Source organism: Megalops cyprinoides, chromosome 1 (assembly GCF_013368585.1).
Source record: "Megalops cyprinoides isolate fMegCyp1 chromosome 1, fMegCyp1.pri, whole genome shotgun sequence".
NCBI classification, from domain to species: domain Eukaryota; kingdom Metazoa; phylum Chordata; class Actinopteri; order Elopiformes; family Megalopidae; genus Megalops; species Megalops cyprinoides.
Window position 1 is genome coordinate 13,488,298 of NC_050583.1, and position 21,694 is coordinate 13,509,991.

At 44.6% G+C, this 21,694-nt stretch overlaps 2 protein-coding genes across 2 annotated transcripts; both read right to left on the minus strand.

Moving 5' to 3' along the window:
• Nucleotides 1–2,057: 2,057 nt before the first annotated feature.
• On the minus strand, nt 2,058–13,803 carry dlgap5 (discs, large (Drosophila) homolog-associated protein 5). Its single transcript, XM_036522101.1, has 20 exons — nt 13,739–13,803; nt 11,339–11,574; nt 10,943–11,127; nt 10,332–10,394; nt 9,931–9,970; nt 9,479–9,568; nt 9,073–9,147; nt 8,740–8,826; nt 8,491–8,528; nt 7,936–8,213; nt 7,298–7,447; nt 6,510–6,598; nt 6,012–6,172; nt 5,593–5,694; nt 5,069–5,321; nt 3,390–4,260; nt 3,082–3,139; nt 2,574–2,760; nt 2,309–2,367; nt 2,058–2,159 (listed from the first exon to the last, which is right to left on the minus strand). Exons 2-20 carry the CDS (start codon nt 11,571–11,573, stop codon nt 2,058–2,060), a joined length of 3,123 nt encoding a protein of 1,040 aa, XP_036377994.1. The 5' UTR covers nt 11,574; nt 13,739–13,803.
• Nucleotides 13,804–14,372: 569 nt separating this feature from the next.
• Nucleotides 14,373–21,694, minus strand: adsl (adenylosuccinate lyase). Its single transcript, XM_036530909.1, has 13 exons — nt 21,376–21,694; nt 19,281–19,484; nt 18,792–18,836; nt 18,538–18,617; nt 18,257–18,428; nt 17,942–17,988; nt 17,326–17,416; nt 16,721–16,790; nt 16,008–16,155; nt 15,816–15,906; nt 15,584–15,673; nt 15,039–15,215; nt 14,373–14,842 (listed from the first exon to the last, which is right to left on the minus strand). Exons 1-13 carry the CDS (start codon nt 21,520–21,522, stop codon nt 14,756–14,758), a joined length of 1,449 nt encoding a protein of 482 aa, XP_036386802.1. The 5' UTR covers nt 21,523–21,694; the 3' UTR covers nt 14,373–14,755.

The window sequence follows — 21,694 nt, forward strand, 5'->3', positions numbered from 1 at the left end:
TGCATCATGGTTTTGCATGTTTGGCCACAGTATTGACCTTACGCTGGTGTCTCTGTCCAGGTGCCAGTGTGGTCAACACTCGTTGTTCAGAGACCTACCGGACCAGATCAGCCTGCCTCAGCCTGTTTGGGATTCCGCTGTGGTACCACTCTGAGAGTCCCCGCACTGTCATACAGGTAACTCACCTTCAGTCCCCCACCCCCCTCCCTCTGCCTACCTTTCTGTCCACACCCAGTCAGATCTAACCCTCTGACCTGCTGTTCTGCAGCCTGAGGTGTACCCAGGAAAGTGCTGGGCATTTCGGGGTGGAGAGGGCTTTGTCACGATCACCCTGCCCTACCCTGTCCGTATCACTCACGTGACCCTCGAGCACCTGCCCAAAATGCTGTCCCCCACTGGCCACATTGATAGTGCCCCTCGAGACTTTGCTGTCTATGTGAGTTGAGAAGCATGTTTTGTATCCCAAGAGTCACACATTACTACATTCCTCTTACATTTTTGCATGTAAGACCATATCTTTGCTTCCACCAGGGATTGTCCAATGAAAATGAGGAAGGGACTTTTCTAGGATCATTTACATATGACCAGGATGGACAGCCTGTTCAGACCTTTAAGCTTTTGGTGAGAGTAGTAATAATAATAATCCTAATAAGAAAAAGAACCTTTTATCAGCTTTCACATTTCTGAAGTCATCCTAGAACACTGAAAAACAGTCTGCATGTTTGAGATGCATAAGGCAATATAAATTGGGGGTGATATAAATGCCAGGAACAAAAGGTGAAAATTGTGTTTGTTCTTATGCTAGCGTCCTTGATCTGCAAAAGACAGTACTGATATGGTAGATTGATTAGACATCCCTGTCAAAAACACTAAAATGCAGGCATTACCTAAAAATGAATGGCTCAGATTTCTTTTCTTGGCCAAAATTGAAAGTAAATTGATTACATGCACACTTCCGTGTATAAATGGGCTCATCACTGGTGTACTTAAAACACAATTTTCTTTTCTATGGAACTTTTTGGTATTACTTTGCGGGTCATTACTTTCTGGGCAACGTGCATTAATAAAGTATAAGGACGATGGGACTATCTGCAGCCACTGGCACAGAGCAGTGATACTGTACAGTACTGCCTGTTCTCACTGTGGTCTCTTCCCTCCCAGGACTCAGCAGAGGGGGTGTACAGGATGGTGGAGCTCAGAATCTTCAGTAACTGGGGCCACCTGGAGTACACCTGTGTGTATCGATTCAGAGTACACGGCCAGCCCTGGTCCAGATGAGGCCAACACTTGGCAGAGAATATGATCTACCTGCATGTATTTTTTTCTTTGTAATCAAACATAAAAGGGAAAATCATTCAAGAAAAATGTACTAAATTCTTGGAAACTTGACTAAGTCAGCCTACTCTGGGACAGAGTGGCAAAGAGTTACTATACTATGGGACTGCTTCCCTCATGCTCTGCCAAAGTTTCCATGTGCCCTCATGCCATGTTGTGTTGGGATGAATACTAAAAAAGTATATGGACACACAATTTACTCAGGGTCCATACATGCACAGACATGATCAACTCAGATCAGATACATGACAAGTTGTCCCACTTAGTCAAAAAAATCTGTAGTAAACAGGAATTAGGTCGTTGAAGCTCATGAACTGAAGAATACAGACAATTAAAAAATTAAAACAAGAAAAAAATTAAAATTCCTTTATTGATGGCTTTCTGGTTTGTTACTACATGACAATCACCAGGATATTTTAGAACAACCAAAGCAAGTAGTACATTTTACTTACATCTTAAACACTTTCAGCAAGTCTTAACTTGAAAGTTTGGATAAGCAAAGGAAACAAACTAGTACACTTCTAAATGACCAACTCCATCCTCATAAAAAGAGTCCTTTTGACAGAGCTTTTAAATCCAAATAGTACAAATAATAGAGGTTCTCAAACCGACAGGTAAAAAGAATGTGTCACTGTTGTCATTTTGCAGTTAGCTATATCTGAATGTTCTGCTCCGCTCCAAGAAAATACCCTGTGAGCGTGTGTAAGCGTGCATGTGTGTCTCTAGCGGCTGGAGGGAGGGGTGAACATCATCAGGTCCCTCTCGCACACTGACAGCCGCACTCTGTCCCTTGGCTCAGGGGTGAAGAGCAGCAGGTCTGCAAGCTGAGAAAGAACAAAGGAGGGGCCATTAGACTTGGGGGAAGAAAGACAAACACCATTTCACACATTCAGAAACTCTGAATGAACATGGTCAAGGCCATCAGACGAGGCAAGGAAAGACAAATGCAGAGAGAGAGAGAACCAAAAATCACCCTTTCAGTGTGTTGTGGAAGCATGTGTCGGAGGGCAGGTGACTGGGCCAGGGCTGGTGCTAGGGTGAGGAGACAAAGGAGGGAGAACCCATAAGAATGAGAACATCAGTGACCGGTATATGGCTGACCATGCATTTATGCAGAGCTCAACTCGGACAGCAGCTTTCTCCACCTGTTGGTCAGTTCAGTGCTGTCCATATGGGAGCTGTGCAGGTGACAGACATTGCAGGAGCTAAAAGGCTGTGTGACGGTGTGTGTCCAGTACCTGTGTCTGTCGGGGCATTTCTGTCTGGCATCTGTTCCTGCTGTGGCTCAGGACTGTCCATCTGCACGTCCGTCATTGTAGGCGTTGCCAACAACGATGCTGCTTCCATAGCAACGGGCGCCTGTGGCGAAAGGCTGCTCCTCAAGGTGGGCTGCAGGTAACGTTCAAAGTCCAAACTTGGGACACCCTGATACACACATTAAGGGTTACACATTCACCTTGACAATTCAGTACAGATCAACTGGGAAATGTTACTGGTTAGCAAGTATCACCAAACTCGCACTTTATTGAAAGTGTGTATTTTGTCAATATGGTTTTATCCGTACGAAGCCCATAATGATGAAACGCATGAATAAACAGTTCTCGTGTTTAGAGTATGACCTGGGTATATGGCCATAGGTTTTTTGAAAGTTAACAATCGCCAGGGTCACAGGTGGTCACCTACTCCCACCTCTAAATATAGAGAACAGAAAAGAGGTCCGAGTAGGAAAGCTGGCAGGTCACTCACTTCCGAGTATGACGTGTCTGGAGTTATGCCCATGTGCACATCTGCAGGACTAGCAGGACTGGAGAGAAGAAAAATGAGTGAGCCTGGACACGCTGAACAAGCTACACGCATCATCTCACTGGCAGAAATACAAATCATTACGTAGGTAATACAAGTATGCAACAGAGTGTACAGACTCCCAACTAACTGGGAGAAAATAGAGAAGCATGCCTACAAGAGGATAAAAATGAGAAGAGAGAAATGCAAAAGGCAAGCAAAAATAAACACCAGGACATGCAAAATTTGCATTCAACCATCCAAAGGCGTACCTGACAGTGCGGCAGACAGTGGGTGTACACGAGCTCATGGGAGCTTGCAGGGTCAAAGGGGTGATAGGAGGGGACATTTGCACCACATGAGTGGGAGCAAGTGATGAATCACCGGGGTCGCCATGCCCTCCCTGAGTGGGGAAAATGTGAGGTGCGCAAGGGGAGAGTGTAAAACTCAACCCATGGCCTTCAGTGGGGAGGGAATCTGCTTTTGCGCATGGTGAGAGGGAAAGACAGATGTTCTGCTCCTGAGTTTCTGCCGTCTCAGCCTGTCGAGATGGACTGCCGGAGCCAGACAGGGCAGGGACAGAACTGTCCATTTTGGGCTCGGAGACATCCCCCAGTTGGTTAGCCAAGGGGTCTATCGTCTCTGCAACAACTTCGCATTGGCTGTTGGTCTCTGCCTGACCCATGAGGGTCTGTACGGGCATTACCTCAGCCTGCGATTGGTTGATGACGGCGACTGTTGCCTGGCTGTGGGCTTCTGGCTGCTCCACGAGACCATCAGGCTGTTCAGAGACAAGCTCTTCTTGCTTGTCAGGGACACTACACTGCCTGCATTCATTTTCTGGCTGGTCAACAGAGGCAGACTGAACAGTTGGAACTGAAGAGCTCAGTAAGCCAATGCCCTCCAGCTCTGAAGGGTCAGCGAGTTTGGGCGGACTAGAGTGATCCTGAGGCAGAAGAGCCCGAGATACAGGGCGAGGGGTGCAGACAGGGGTCGTGTTTGACTTTGCCAAGGGGGTGAGACTCAGTTGGGGAAGAGGGGAAGGCTGAGCGATGGAGCGACGGAGCCTGGCTGGGGTGGTGAATTTTGAAGCGGAGCATGGCGAGGGGACAGCACTCATACGAGAGGATCTTCTTATGGAACCTGGAGGAGAGCAGATGACCATATGAAAAATATGAAGCACAGCCCAAAGAGACCCTTAACCATCTCACTACATACTGTTTAGACTTGAGTTACTACTTTATACAGGAGCGTGTGTGACGTAGACAAGTGTGCAAACCATAAATATTTAATAAAAGGGCTTTACATAAAAATCTGAATTTAATTAGTGGTTTGATCACAGAAATCTATACTTAAATTCCAATTGATTTATAGCCAAATTACACAAAGGAAAAGGTACACAAATTTGAAAAGTTTCATATATAGGACAAAAAACCAGAAATCATTACATTCTATGTGAGCATGAAGTACCGTGTCTCTGCATTTGAAATACTATCAGTAGAGATGATTCAGTAGAACCTCCACATAGACAGAAGCTCTACTGGACACAGACATCAGAAAGTCATGCCCCAGCTGGTCAGGCTGTAACAGGAGAACCCTTCCTGGTGCCACACCAACACTCACACAAACATGTGTTTCCTAAGTAACTAATGGCAGGACAGATTTATAGGTAACCCACTCTGGGACCTTTCTTGGAAGATAATGACTCTTGGTCAGCCTGACAGCTGGAAATCTACTTCACCCAGTCACAGCTTTTACACAAGTCTAAATTTCTGGCATGTTGCTTCCGGCTTCCGGGATCTCTACACCTCTGTAGGAACCTTCCCAGGAGGCATAACATGAAACATTGGACGCCACAAATGTTCCCCATCACTTCCTGCAACAATGAGCTTGAGTGACAATCACATCGGCAACCTGTATAGGCGATGTGGTGGCAGAGAGGAGCTCCTACCAGGCGCTTTGGCGGGGCTCTCCACCTGGAAGAAGCCCCCGTGGAACACCACGGTTTCGGTGGCCGTCGCATTGGCCTGCGGTGGGCCTTCAGGGTCAGTCGCCGCCCCTGCAGGCCCTTGTGCGGCCTTTGCTGCCTCTGCCGCCTGCTTGGCTTTCATGGCCGCCTTCACCGCAGCCAGGCGGCTCTTGGCGGCGGCGGCGCTCGCCCCTCCACCTGCTCCAGTCTTCCCTGCTGCCGCTGTGGGAGGCAGCTTCTGCGAGCAGAGAGAAAAGGCACATGTTCAGAAAGCCGCACCCACCCAACAGTGACTACACAAGTGCTGAGATGGATCACTCAGCCTTGCCAATGGGGAGGGCAGGACAGCCCACTGCTCAACAGCAAAGTAAAAATAAAGGCTCAGTCAGAACAGATTTTGACATTTTGACAGACGGACGTTTTTCTACTCTGTGAGGCCTTTTCAGGAACAAAGAGGCAGGTCTTTGTGGTGATTCAGTAGCCACAATTCAGCTAATTGCGCTCACCTTCACTGCTTTTTTTGGCCGGGGTGGGGGCTTGCGTTCCTCTTGCCAGCCCCTTGTCTCCGCCTCTTTCAGAGCATCAAACTTCCTGATCACATCATCCACCTGGAAGAGAATAAGTGACACTAAGAGGGTGAGAACACATACAAGTAGACGGCAGTTTATATCTACAACTGTGAGAAAGAACCAAAGCCAGTGGCAAAGAGCTGTTCAGCTGAAGAGATTAACGCTCTTCAGTGCAAATTTGTACCTAAACATGCAAACATGCATCCTAAAGATGTCTTTGTAGACATACATGCACATGCAGGTGTCTTTGTACACACACACACACACACACACACACACACATACACACATACACACACACACACACACACACACAGGCACACAGACCCAGAAAACTGAGTTCCAGATATACATACCTGGTAGTACACCATATCCCAAAAGCCCTGCAGGTCAGTGCAGGTGGTGACCTTCTCCCCCCTGCCCAGGTCACAGTCGTCCACAAGGCCTTCAAACTGGGAAAAACGCTCCTTCATCAGTAGCCTGGCCTGTCCCACTGCAGTCCGCATCCTGTCTCGACCTGGAAGGAGAGAGGATTGGAGGGATATGGAGCAAATCCTCTGTATGTGTGTCTGTGCATAAATGCTGAGCACAGGCTGTCATTCTGTTTCACCCAAAAAGGGAAAGATCAGACATTTACCTCTAAATGAATTAAATCTTACAGATAACACGCCCAAGTATACTGTACAATAACGTAACATGATGCTTTCACTACATTAACCACCACTCTACAGCCCTTATAACAGCAGTTTAAAGGAAAAAAAATTGTAACAGCTGAATGGCTGCTGGCTTTTGAGGTGATAAACATTGGGTCCCACATTCAATGAGCGGTGTGGTGACCAAGCGCAGACACTCACTCTCCTCTGGGATGGACAGATCCTCAGTGCGCACCTCCCACTGCTCACACAGACCATTCAGCCTGTCCGTCTCACTGACCAGCACTGACCTGAGGGAGAGACACACATACGTATGAGAGGGATGGGAAAAACCTACAGGCTACAGTGTGAGACAATAATGGATCCACCAACATACTGCCAACGCCCATGCAAATAGTGGCTTAGGGGCTGTTAGCCGTTCTGTTCCACACAATGTGAATGAATCACTCATGGCACCTTGTTTTTAAGTGGTGATGAGTGGGTGCATCGAAGCTTTAACTTATGCCAGCTGGTATGAACTCAGCACTACGCTTGATCAACTGTTTATATCTGGCTTTGGTAAGGAGGTTGTGCTTAAGCTAACGTACCCAGTACAAATTTTGCAAGTAGACAAGGACAAGAATATCTCCCCCCCACAATTTTAGAAGGTGTCTTGACTGCTTTTTAATGCTCGTTCCCCTTTTTCCACCAAAGTTGGAATCATTTCTTTGAACACCATCTATGCTTGCAGAGTAGCACTGAAGCAAAGCTAAATTGTACACCCCTGGTCACTGTATGCTGATAACTCAGCTGGGATCAAAACTGCAGAACAGTAGATCTCAGCCTGCGCTTTAGCCGGTCACACCGCTCAGTAGCCCTAAAACACCTGTTCTTTCCTTCTGGGTCTTTTCAGACAAGATGACAGCATTTAAAAGAGAAGAGTCTCCGACGAACATGTTAACAGACACTGTCGTAAGACGGCTTGGCGGCTTGCCCGTGTGACGTCTTACCTGAAGTACGGGACGTCGTGTTGCGGCTCCTGAGGGCCTGCGGGAGACAGCAGGGCCTGAGGAGGAGCAGGAGGAGATGGGAGAGGAGGCTCCACACAACGCTGGGAGGCCACAGGGGAGAACACCAGGGCAGGAGGCACGCTGCTGTAACTGAGGATGACAGAAGAGGTTAAACTCCTCTCTGTGACAAACAACAAAGTCACAAGACTCTCAGTTCAGCAATAAACACCATTTAAAGTAAACTGGGCACCTGTGTGGTGTAGCAGTAAGGGAAATGGGCATGAAACGAGAGGCCTGCTGGCTGGAATCCCAGGCAAGACACTGCTGCTGCGCCCTTGAACAAAGCACCTGACCATTTAGCAAATGGCTTCAATAAATTTCCAGCTGTGCAGATGGATAGCATTAGCATAACATGTTAACCAGCAAAGCCCCCCAACCGCTGTTAACAAATAAATAAATCAGACATCACCTGCCCTTTTGATCTGTTCTCTGTATAAAGAGGGCCATCCCTCTGGGGATTTTTTTTTTGGTCAGAGAGACAGTAATTTAGAGGAGAGTGCCCCAGAAGCAGACAGTTGCTAATTATCTGGCTCTGTACAAGGACAGAGGCAGAGTGTGGATGAGCTGTGGGGCAGTACCTGGGGGTGAGGAAGGCGTCCGCCGAGCGAGGGGTGAGGGGGATGGGCTGGAAGGGCTTCAGCCCAGAGGGAGCCTGGAACACGAATCCTTGGGGGGCAAACGAAGGCAGAGCAGGTGGTTCCTCCACCTTTGTTGTCTGCTCTTCTGTACCCATCATCTGCTCCTCCGCCTTTGCTGTCTGCTCTTCTAACCCCACTGTCGTCTCCTCGATCTTTGCCTCCTCCGCTTCAGGGTGGGGGTCAGCAGAACTGGTGTCCATCTCCTCTTCAACAGCAGGCTGGACGCAAAAGATGCGGCGCAAACATTTATGATGCGGTGATCTTGGGTCAAGGAAAAGACAGCGCCAAAAGACTGTCTGCCTCACCTGCATGTCACTTAGCAAATTCAATCTCTCGGCTTACATTCTTACGACAGTACTTTGGACACAGGCAAACCAAGCAGAAAATTTAATTCACCCACTTGTAATGTATCCCACCAATGCAGCACTACCATGCACAGTTGTTCTCTACATCGAGTCAGATTCATTCACCCACAAGAGGAGAAACATTACTCACCTTCTGTACCTTGGTTTGTGCCTTTGTCTCATTCTTGCCTGTGAAACAGGATATTGGTGTCATACATAAAATTGGCTGTATGGGGCTGCACTTTCATGGAGCCTTCTATTACAATGCACTCCTCGAACTGTTTAAAAGCAGATGCACATGAGTCAGGATAGTTAATCAAACTTGATGCTAAACATGTTAAAGAGGGTGGAGTTGATTGCTCCTGCCCAAGTATGATCTTAATCTTCATATTTTTACTACCTTGTGCAGGTCTGCCTCTGCCTGCAGGAGGCGCTACAGGCTGCTTGCTGGCAGCTCGGGTTTTCGGACCATCAGCTGCCGCATCTGCTGGAAGGGGGAAAAAAACATCACTGCTGCATTAACTCCACATTTCATTTACTTTCACTTGCTTCCTTTTCCTTCAATCAAAACTCACACCACCATGTCACCGCTTACTACAAAAGCACAAATGCTGACACACAGAAACACTGTTAAGTGGTCCTGACCCTCCCATTTACTTTGCATTATGTCATGTAACTGAAGGAAAGGTTTTGTGTACGAGGCACCTCAGAAGGTAAACCAGCTCTGCTGTACCTGATGTGGGTTTATGCGGGGCAGCTTGAGGCCTACCGGCTGCTCTGGTCGCTGGGGCACGGGCTGTTGGCTCGACTGTGACAAACAAAAGCTATCGATTAAAACCACCCTGCATTCTGTGTGCGAGTTACTGCGGCCTTTTGACAAAGGCACAGACCCAGGCAGAACAACTGTGAGGTTATAGAATCGTTTAATAAATGTACTAGTATAACAAAGAGACAGCAGAGGTGATGAAACCTGGGCACAAAAACTTGAAACGATTAAACATTACAAAATCTTGTGTACATTGAGTGGATAACATGCCAAACGCCACTGCACTAAATTGGCTTTGGGAAGTAAATGACCTGTATGCCTAACTATAACAGTGCTTTTAAGGCAAAATACATTTTGACGGTGCAAATGTTACCTGGAACAACTCTGCCCCTGCTGGTCGTGGTGGCTGTCTGTGGTTTACTGACCACTCGGCTCCTTGGTGCTCTGACTGCTGCGGGCTCCACTAGGGAAGGACGTTGACAAGGAAATGACAGATAAAAATGAACAAGAGAGAAGTCAAAATTTCTTCAAGTTTTTAAATTGAAACTTGAAACTAATTTTTAAACTTTGGTAAAAAGGCAGTGTTCCTCCCCTTTTTTATTATGCATCAAGGTTTCACAATTTTTCAGCACGGAGAAAGTTACTATGGATGTTTCATGCATTGCAGAGGAAAAACAAAGCCATTCATATCCAGCTGCAAAAATGAGACGAAATGTGAAATTTCATGGTGCAATTTCACAGCTTATGAATTACTGAGAACCTATGTAGCTGGTCATCATATGGTAAGGGATGCAAGTTTAACGGTTTACGCATAAATTCACCTACCTTTCTTGGACACAGACACAGGCTCTCTCTGAGTTACAGGCTGGCCAGTTGGATTTTATGGAACATGTCAAATGGAAAAGAATATGTTACAAAAGAGAATTAAATTTCAATTTCTACAAGATAAGGTGTGAGTACATTCAAGGGACTTACAAAATTATGAGTTAAGATCATACAAAACTGGGCTACCTTACAGAAACTAGCTTAGAAAACATACAACAGTAATAAGCAAAATAATTACACAGTGAGCACAACTTAAAAAAAAAGATGTTTGCAAAATGATGCTAACATCAATTAAAGCCCCAAGTCAGCCCCAAACAAATATAGTGTCAATATTCCTCAAAACAGCCGTTTACACAAACATGAGGGAGGTGTGTGTGTGAGAGCTAAATCGGCAGTCCTACCCTCTGAACCTGCTGCTGTTTCATGGAGCGTGTCACCCTGCTGGATGGGGCAGGTGCTGATGTCTGGCAGGAAAGAGAGAGCATCACATCCACAGTCCCCTTTCACATTGCCTGTGTCCACCACATGGAGCTCTGTCCACTTGTGCATAGTAAGGGTTTTAGTCAACCACTAAAGCACAACATTTTATAACAATCAAAGCCAGCAAACTGGACAAAGTATTTTTGAGTATTTTGGTGACAAGTCCTGATACTATACTAACTGATACTGCTAAAGTTGGTTTTTCACTCATAACATTTACTTTCAGACTATAAGGTCTTGTGAACACATCCAACTTGAGCCATTGCATGTGTGTTTAGAGAGAGAAAAATGCGTCCAAAAGTGAGCACACTGCCATACAAAGACTAACAGCAAAAGCCAATGACCCTGCACGCAATACAACAAACAGGTCAGATTGCCACAAGAAGCCGTGTACTTTCCATGTGGACAGGACAATAAGGACGTCATGCAGAGCCACTTGTGAGTGTAGAGATAGCTCCGTTGAACATAAACCTGATGAGCAATCACTCTCACTCTCAAACGATGATCAAGTCATTAAGCCTCCTGACCTCACCTTGGCCCTGCTCGGGGCAGCCGAAATCTGGGGCAGAGTGGCAAGGGGCTGGGGCTTGTACAAGCCCACTCTAAAGACTCCACCCTTTTTTTCCTTCTCTCTTTTTTCCTTCTCTTTCTGTAGCTCCTTGGCTTCCTTATAGCGTGCTAGCATCTTCTTCCTCTCTTCCACTGCAGCATTTTGATCTATAGAAGGGAGATAGAAAAATTGATCCCGAGAAGGAGGATGAAAGTTTCTGTACAGCACGCTAACTAACAATGACAGAAAGCTTGATGAATTCTGACTTCTTAAGTTCTACTTGCCTACAGAAGGGAGGAAGTGTTGAAGGCATGCATATTTGTAATGCAAGCATAGCAAGTGACAGAAACTGCATTGGCATAAATAGGAGAGAATTACTTTTCACTGGCTTCTGTACAGATGCAGTCCCTTCACTGCCCGCCACTGACGCTGTGATTACAGATTCGTCCATCACAGAGGCCTCTATCTCAGGCAGCTGGTCAAGGTGACGGCGCTGGTTCACAGCCCGCTCTCGGTTCTCCTTCTGGGATTGGGAGCGCCGACGGGCCATCTTGACCCGCAGCATGGAGACACTGCTGTCCCGCTGGTAGAGGTGAGAGAAGCGAGTCTCCATCCTGAGGGAGAGGGACGGAAAGCGGGGCTTGTGATTTAGGGAGTTTCGTATTTTAATTTAGTCATTTAGCTCCACTCCAGACTGACTTACTCCAGAGAGTATAAAGTTCAACTAATAAAGTGGCTTTAAAAACAGTACAAAAAGGACCACGTTTGAACATGTGTCCAGTCTCACTACAAAGTGTAATGATTACCAGAGCGTAAATACATAAGTCTTCACTACATGCAAGTGCAGTACAATGTAGTCTACAGTAAGACTGCAACATACTACAGGGTAGAACTGAGCCTGCAGAAAAGATACACAAATAAAGGAATGTGATTTACGCTTAGCTAGGGGAGTCAAGGTGCAGTCTGAATAGGCAGGTCTTTAATCTGGGACTCCACTGTCCTGACTGCTATGGGAAGTTTGTTCTACCACACTGGTGCTAGAACAGAGAGTGCACACAGCCAGAGCGTACGGCTTTGAAGAAGGGGCAGAAGCTAGGTCCTGAAGTTGCAGAACAACCTGGCCAATGTGTACGGTTTGATGATGGACTAAAGATAGGGGGATGCTGTTCCCTGTCACCACATGGTACGCTAAAACCACTATTTCGAACTGAAAGCTAGATGTTACCGTTAGCCAGCAAAGTGAGATCAGCAGGAGTATGATTAAGGAGTTTTACAAGTTTCAAGTGCTCACTTGTGGTGCACTTTCATATTGCCCATTTATTTATTTTTAATTTCCCAGCTTAGGAATTCTTCAATTTACAAGTAAATACACCTAAATTTGAATTAATCTGTAAACAAAGACAAAGTTGATGTTTTCAGCTCACTTGCTTGCTTCTGTAAGATGACCAGAAATCTATTGGTTTCATACTGAAACTTTTCAACTGTGCACGGCTCACTTGCTGTTTATTTCCATCAGACTGGATAACATGGAGTGATGGAGATACACAGGAAAAACGTGCAGAGTACAGTGTGTCAAGTGGTGTTTCACAACTCATATGCATTAAGAGAACATACTAAAATAGTCCACCTTCTAGGCTTATCTGTGGAAGACGCTGCCCTGTTGAAAACGACTCTTTGGAGACATCGGAAGAAGCAAACACATCAGCACACGCCATGTTCACGGAATGGTGTCCTTTTGAGGTTCGTTTCCAGTTTTCCAAATCGTAATAGATTAGTAGTGCTTAAGTGGCGCTGGGACTAGCTTTAAATTCGCATCACTGTGTGATTACGTCACTGTCAGTGTTTCACACACAGCTCCAAAATTAACGAATCAAACAGCCAAACATCTCAGTAGGAAAAAGGCCCTTAAATGGCACTTTAGGACAGGGCCACGGTTACGGAGTTGTTTAGTTACAAGTGTTATTTTGTTAACATTTTGTGACAGCTTTGATAGTGCGTTCGGCAGAAGTCATCCAAGGTTACCAAAATATTGGGTAACATTTTGGACATTAAAGAGCTTTCTCTGAACAAAAGACAACAAAAAATCATAGTAACCCGATAAATTAAACTCGCAATACAGCATTCTCCTTACCTACCCACTCTGAAAATATCCAAACCAAATAACCCATAAGACCCGATAAGATATTTTAAACACAACACAGAAATGATAAATTAAGCTAAATATAATGTAATCAAATAATACAGAATATTGACTAGCTCTACCCAGTTCACTTTAATTAAGTTAATTAAGTTAACCTTAACTCAGAAAAAGCACTTCCGCCAACTCCGAAATGGGTGTTCGAAGGCAGCTGTGGTCAAGACACTGGAAGGGGATCATTTCATGAACAGGGAAACTGAACTGAGGCCTTAACTTAAACTAGGCAGCCAACTTCGCTAGCTTTAAACTGTGGACACGCGCAAACGTTAACTAACTTCCAACACCACTACGTTAGCTAATCTAGCTAGCTAGTTGCATGCTGATAGCTAGCTGACACACTATTTATCAACACAACGGTCAACAGAAGCAGCTAACAAAAGCTACATCATTGGAAATATAATACTACTGGCTACCTAGATTTAGCTACAGCGCAAGTTATAACGTCTCAGTCCGCTAACACTGGGGTAAATAATGTAACGTTAGCGAACTAGATTGAAGGATTGCTACTTAAACACATGAACACACCTTATCATTTGCAGACGATTTTACACGGCAGGTGTAAATTTTGTGAAATAACTTACCCGCGGTATGTCGGTATCTATCCTTTAAAAAAATCCCGAAACTCTGGTTAATCCAGCTAACAAGAAGGCTACGTTAAAAACAAACTAATGGAACATGGCGGGCATGGTTTTGAAAATTGTGGTGCGGCGTCCCAATTGGTTCGTCTGTGTGCGTAGTAATGACGTCACACATGTTGGCCAATCATTCCTGTTAAAGAGTTTAAACGTCATAAACGTCACTGCAGTAAAGCATGGCGAAGGAGTCGTTTGGTTACTTCTTCTCTCGTTGTGACCACATTTTAAAAACACCAAATGTGCAATCCAAATGCGTATCTGTCCAAAACTGGCAGGCACTGCAAAAGTGTACAATGTAGGATAGCCTCAAGTGTGAATGATATTGAGTAATGAGAACAGAAATATGGAAATATGTGAGGTTTCAGAAAGCTGATTTTGTTCAAACCAATTAATACCTCATGAAATAAATACACCTGAATGTTTTGTGATGAAAATGTGTTTCTATGGGATTTTCTCAACAAACTATTTTCTAAACACTTGGGAAATTATGAATGTGAAAACACAAAAGATGGAAAAAGGGAGTGACAGAAAGTCGTAATCAAAGTGTTTCTTTATTGACCTACAGATCCAACACCCAAGTACGTTTCTTTGTAGTTCCAGACACTTCTCTCTTGTAAATCTCACTTAATACGAAAGCTTTATTTGTTGAATTGATCAAGAATGAGCAACAGCAGTTGTCAATGGCTGCAGGGTCTGCTGGTATCCTTCCTGTCAGACAGGAAGTTTGCTCACAAAATACTTCTTGTGTAAACCGGTTGCCCACCGAGAAGCATAAGTAACCACATAATCTTGATGATCGAAGTTGCCCATTACAGTAAGTGAATCAAAACCTTATGACCCTCGCTCTCAAGACATGTGCATCTGCGTGTATAAATGTATGTGCCCTGCATACGTGTGCATCAGCATGATGGTATGGTTGTACTTCTCCCATTGTGTATGTATGTGTATGTACATCCAAATATATCAAAGTTCCAGCTCAATCTTGACGTCCATGTTGTTCTTGTAAGGCTGCAGCAGGGGGCGCACCTCCTCGGCCAGAAACCTTGTCACCTGAGACACATGCAAGAAAACAAGATAAGAGCGTAAACACACTCACGCTCTCTCTCTCTTCATCTCTGACCTGCTCATATTATCAAGGGCATTCCAAAAGGGTGCAACAACTAGCAGCAAAGTAAAAACGGTATCATGTATCTTCGGTTTAATAACGAGGAGCATGAGTGGTACTTTCATGGCAGTGTGTTCACACCTGCTGAGGAGCTCGTCCTATGAAGGTTTTGGGGTCTAGGAGGGCATCCAGCTGACCCAGGATGGGGGCGAAGTAGGGGTCGGCCTGAACTCGTGCCAGGAGATCGTTGTCACCTCCCTCTTGTTTGACCACAGCTGCTGCTTGTTGGGAGAGCACTCTGATTTTCTCATGGCAGTCCTGAAAAAGAAGGTGACACAGATGTCTTAATTTCCTATATATTTCATTTTGGAACACTCCAGGAAAAAAAAAAATTCTACCATTGGCTGCCTAACTCTACCATTGAAACCCTGGGCAATTTATGCCTGACCGAAGGAAGAGAAGGAAAGAGGGAGGCAAAAGGTCATACATTCAAAAAAATTAAGCTAACATGAAGACGACACTTGACAACTTCAATGTTTGTTTTAGTGTTTAGTGGTGTGGGACAGCAGAGTCAGTGTTTCAGGGTAGAGTAGTTAATTGACAGTGTATCACTGTAAACCAGGCCTTTGACCCCATATCCAACACTAGAGCACTAGTTCTGCTGTATCTGCAGTTGATGGGGGTACCTGTCTGTTTCCTCCAGCCTTGACCATGGCCATGATTATGTTCTCTGTGGCCATAAAGGGCAGCTCTTGGCGAATGTGCCTCTCAATCACCTGGTGTGGCAGACAGGAAGAGGAAACATTTAAAACTGTGTGACCTGGACAACTGGACAGTTCTTAATTATGTCTATTTTCTTTAAATGCCTGTTATTACAGCATTGTCCTTGTCTGTAACAATCCTGTAAAGAGTTTTTACCTTTGGGTAGACCACCAGCCCCTCCGTGATATTCTGCAAAGTACTGAGGATGATGTCAGCAGTGAGGAAGGACTCTGCCAGGGAGATTCGCCTAAGAGAGAAAGATTGTTTGCAAGTGAGAGAGGGAAAGAGATTCCACTTATCGTTCAAATTGTGCAGCAAGGGTCTTGCGATCATGGCGAGGCGCGGTACCGGTTGGCGCTGTCATCCAGCGTTCTCTCCAGCCACTGCACCGAGGCAGTCTGGAGCGGGTCAGTCATCAGCGCCACCAGGTGGCGAGACAGGCTGCAGCAGCGTTCGGCCCGCATGGGGTTCCGCTTGTAAGGCATGGCGCTGGACCCTGCATGACACAGGAGGAAGAGCAGGGGGGAGATACAGCAAAAAAAGGGGGGATAGAGGGAATGAAAGAAAATACATAGGAACATATGAAGTTTCATCATGAGAACAGGCTATTCAACCCAACTAGGTTCATCGCTCTACCTATAGTCTAAAGTGTCATTGAGAACGTTGTCAAACCTAGCCTTAAACACTGTAAGGGCCTTTGTTTTCAAAGGAGAGCCATTTCAGTCATTTATGACTCTCTGAGTGAGGAAAAACACTTCATAATGTTAGTGTGAAAGGTATCTTTAACCATTTTCCATCTATGTCCTCTTGGTCTGTTGATAGAAGTCATCTTGAAATAGCTTCTGCAGCCCATTTCATTAATTCATATAAAAACTTCAGTCAAATCCTCAGAGTCATTTTTGATGTGATTAAAGTTAAATGTTTTAAGTCTCTACCCATAAATGTCTTCTCTGTAAAGAAAGACAGAGAGCTGGGGGAAAGTGTTGAGCAATGATTCTTAGGAAGGGAGTCACTGCTATGGGCTGCAGTCACATAAAAAGTTGACAGCTTTTGTCACTCACCAATCTGCTCTTTCTCAAAGGGCTCCTCAATCTCCTTCAGATTGGCCAGAAGCCGAATGTCAGTGCAGATCTGATGACAATATAAACATTTCATTAACACCATTCCTACAAAAGCCACCAAAAGATAAAGACATACAGTACATGTTTGTGGAGCAGGATGTTCATATCATTTCTTTCATCATCTTTTCATATTTTTCCCAAACCACTCAACTCCTCAAAGTGAACGTCTTCATGACTGAGTAGAGCTAGTGAAAATGAAAGGAAAATTCTCATCTACACTTATGAACTATAAATGTTTCATGATTTTGAGACTACAGTTCAGACAAAACACTGCATGAAGTTTAATAAAAATGTGTTCACGAATATAAACATAAAACCCTTCATTTCTGTCTTTTTGGGAAAAAAGCTGTAGTGGCAATATCCTCGCTTAACAGACAGTCTCTGAGTAAACATCCGGTTTATTCCCCTACTAACAGTGAGATGAGGCTGAATATATGTCAGGTACGACTAAGGCTATTGAGATTTCAAAAATATGAATATTTTTAGTCATGTATCATATTTTCAAAAGATAAATCCCGTCAAATGGAGAGAGTAGCAAGAAATACCTTATGGACGGTGGCTCCAAGACTGGCCAGCACTGCCAGGGAGTCAATATCCACCTTGCGACTATAGGTCTGTCCAGTCACCAGATACGCCCTTAAAAGGGATTACCACACATTATGTAAAGAAGAAATCAATTTAGACACACAGACAAAGATAACTAGATACAAACAAAGGTAAAGATAAACAAAATGTAGGTTGGGGAAAATAAGCAACAACAGCTACCTTTCTACTTGGAGCCATAGGCAGTGAGTGCCAATTATTTTCCATTATCTTTCTGAAATAAAAACTCTGCCCTGATGACACACTTAATACTATCAAGGAGGACCACAACTACAGAAACTTGCTAGTTAAAGATGGCAAATTTCAGTGACCTCTTTTTGTGGTTTGCCTTCAGAGGAGGTTTCTTCCTTACCATCTAGCCTTGAATGTCACATTCATGCAACTGATGTCAAATGGTACTTTTACAACACTTTGTATCCTGAAAATGCCAGTTTGTTTTAGTTCTTGCGCTGTTGCCATTGGACTTACAGCTGCTTCCCAAACCACTTGTTTCACAGCCTATGTTCCCCTTTCAGATCTTAATGGAAGTGTGAAACTAGCCTTCAGGGGAATACTCACTTTTTAAATCCTGCCATTTCTGTCACCATTCTATCAAGTTCTTCAACCTAGATGAGAGAGTACATATACCCAGTGAGTGACTCCAACAAACCAATCACATGTCTAGCATCAAATGTTTCATTTCTTTGTCTTTACAGACAAATTAAAGCCAGTTTATCCTCCCGACTGTCCATACATACCGCCCATATGACTCTACATTATTCCCCTCCAGCTCTTTCTCAATGTCTTTGACCCCCTAGGTCCTCAGTGACATCATAACACTGTGTGCAAACAGACAAAGGTTTCATTTCATCAAAGTGTAGTAAATGTGCTCACTTTATCGTGGTCCCCCTGGAAAAGCTGCAGGAAGCTGGCCTGCGTGCCAGTGGTCCCCTTTACCCCCCGGAAGCGTAGGTCGTCCCGGGCACGCTGAAGGTTCCGCATGTCCATGGTCAGATCCTGTAGCCAAAGGCAGGCTCGTTTCCCCACTGTGGTCAGCTGGGCTGGCCTTAGAGAAGAGAACACAGTTACAATGGGTAATAATCATGCTGCAGTCAATGTAAGTGAAACCACGATTTAAACAACTAATTTACATACAGGAAGACACACAGACTCACTGGTAATGCGTGAAGCCCAGTGTGGGCAGGTCGGCATATTGCTCGGCAAAGTTTGCCAGTCTGTCAATCACACGAGCGAGCTGAGAGGGGAAAAGGGGGGAGAGATGTGATACACTGCAGAGATTCAATCTTCTGTTTTTCTGACGCTGTTTTCTACATGTAAAGCACAGAGACATCTGCAGTCTCTCTCACACCTTCCTCAGAGTTAACACCCATGCACTGTCACACTACACACGCTGTCACACGTATCTCACCTTGGGTAGGAGAATGTCAAAGCCATCACGCAGCACAATCAGGTCCTACATGTGAGCCAGAAAAACTGCATTAGTGGAACTGAGCATGAAAATGTATGTGTCTGACTATCTCATGAGAAATTCATTTCCACTTCCATTGCCTAAGGGATATGACACCCGTGAAGTCTCGTCTTTGAATTCAGCAGGGACTACCTTTTATAGCATTGGATAACTATTTTTTTTTCTCACCACGTATCAAGATAGGCATACTGTATGGAATTGCTCTTTGAAACCACCACATCATTAGCCTTACACGCATGCCATTGTATCACTTACATATTATAAGAATTCAGTGAAAAGATACAAACAGGAGCATTCAGCCCATCTTGGTTCATCCTTAAGTCAGTATTTAAAGTAATTATGTTATCACGTTCCCCTGAAAGTGTATTGACAAGTTCTGCTTTTTGTAACATGACCGAGACAAGGCTGTGACAGGTCCACACCCCTCACCGTGTTGTCCCCCACATAGCAGGAGGTGGCCCCCAGGTGGATGATGGGAGCTGCCGCCGGGCAGCAGTGGGCGAAGGTGTGCACGTGCGCCATCACGTCGTGGCGCAGTTTGCGCTCCTCCTCGGCTGCCATGGCAAAGTCGATATTGTCTGCGTGGCACTCCATCTCTGCCACCTGCGCATCTGTGATGGGCAGACCCAGGGCCTGGGGGGGGGGGCAGGGTGTGGGAGAGGGAGAGGTCCACAGGGAAAGCCACAGCACACATGGCAGGAGACAGATAGCAATAATATTGCACTGAGGACTGATGTCAATACAGAGAAGACATTTTTGCACTGCACTTTGCTGGACAGAGCCAATAAAAATGAAAATTAAAAGAGGCCGCACATACACAACAGGCCCTGACACATATATAAATGCTTTGGCGAGGATTAGGCTTTTGAAGCTAAAGCATGTGGTACAATACAGCAGCCGTCATTAAGAACAGAGCCCAAACCAAAAAAAAATTAACTCCTCTAAAACCTACAAGCGCTCATAAAAAATGCAGTTGACATAAAAACCACCAAAAAGACTAGCACTATCTGTTAAAACTGCTCACTACATGACTGAGACAGTCAGAGAGTGAAAATGGCTCTCTGTCACTATCCGATTACCCTGACATTCTCTGCTTACTTATTTTAGGCACACGAGCACACCCAAGCTAATGCCCTTGTGGTATACTAAAACACACTCATGCACTGAAACATACAGAAAAAAAACAAAATAAATGCACTAAATGTACAGTATCTTCTGTATGCTCTGCAATGACACAGATACTGTAGCTACACAGATGATAATGTTATATTCTATCATAACACAATGGGAAGTTACAGAAAAATTAGCACTGCCTTAAATGTGTCATTGAAAGATTCTCAAAGGCATGACTGAACCACACCCTCTGCATCTTATTTATTAATGTAGAGCCTGAAAAGGCAGTAATACATAAAGTAACTGAAAATACAGAAGAATGAGTAACTTTCTCGTTTGTGTGTACTGTTGTAACCATATACTGCCTGCTGTAATGGTCATGAAATGTATGGGGAAAGCCCTATTTGGGACAGCACAAGTTGTAACAGATTTTAGTGGTTAACATGAATGTGTTGAGACATCAAGAATCAGTATTGTTATTCAGTCTTTACTTGTCACTGACACCAGAGTTCAACCCCACTAGTAATACTGTATGTTAAATCTCAGAGTCATATGACAATGCACTCAAATTTATGCAAGTTAATTTAGCACAATGTTAGCGCTAATATCATGTCATGCAGTCTTGATCTGTTGAATTCTACACTGGTCTCCTCAAAATTGATTTCAGCTGAGAAGACTCATGTGACAAGTAGCATGTGGAGTTGGTTACATTCCCCTTCTTTTTTGGAAACTGAAATGTGTGTTTTGGTGTGGGGCTGAGCAGGTCAAAGGGGAAAACTGGACTCACAGAAGTGAACTAGAGAAAAAAAAAATCTCTCTCGCATCCTTAAATTATTATTTTCCTAACTAATATACAATTGTCATCACATCTTCCACAAAAACACAGCTAAAGTGAACTTCAAAAGGCAAAAGTAAATTTAAAAAACCCAATAACCTATTCACTGCTTCAGCTGGTTAACCCTTGCACCACAAACCAACACAATTTTTTAGGATCTGATGGGTTAAGGTTCAAATGCTGCGTGATGGGAGCAGGGGTGAGCCAGATAACAGGATTGCAGCTTCGTCTCAGTATTCTGCAATATCTAGATGTAGCCTAATCATGACTAGACAGTGCAGTAATCTGGTCTGCATTTTAAAAGAACACAGAGGTTTTACAAAACTATTTATAGAATAGCATATGAGATTGCTATCTCGGTAACGTAGTTATCAAAGGTCGTAACAAATGACTACTTATTTTGTGTGGAGAATCAAAAGAAAGCAATAGAGGGAAGGAAAAGTATAACGTTATCGAACCAAATTAAAGTCGCGAGCTAAATTTGGCTAGATTATACAGTTTGGGTTGTATAACTCGAACTGATTAGCTAGCACTCTAGCTAACAAAATTAGTTGACAAAATCCATGCACACCAGACCTTTTCGGCTTTTGCGAGGTAGATCCATAATTTTCTCCATGTGGTGAATTTCTTCCTGTCGCTGAAGTTATATGCCATCTCCTTACTGGCGTATCGTGACACCAGTGGAGACCGGTATTTCATGAATTCGTCCGCTGTTGCCTCCATGCTTCTGATCGCTGACAGCTCCAGTCCACACACTGACTGCAGATGTGCTTGCTACAACCCGGTCGTGTCGAAAAGAGCGCTGCTTTTGCGACTTTCACGTCAGAATACGTTTAATGCCAGGAGGGGGAAGTCGGGCGAAGAGCTGCATAAAATGTCACTTGCATACCGTCGG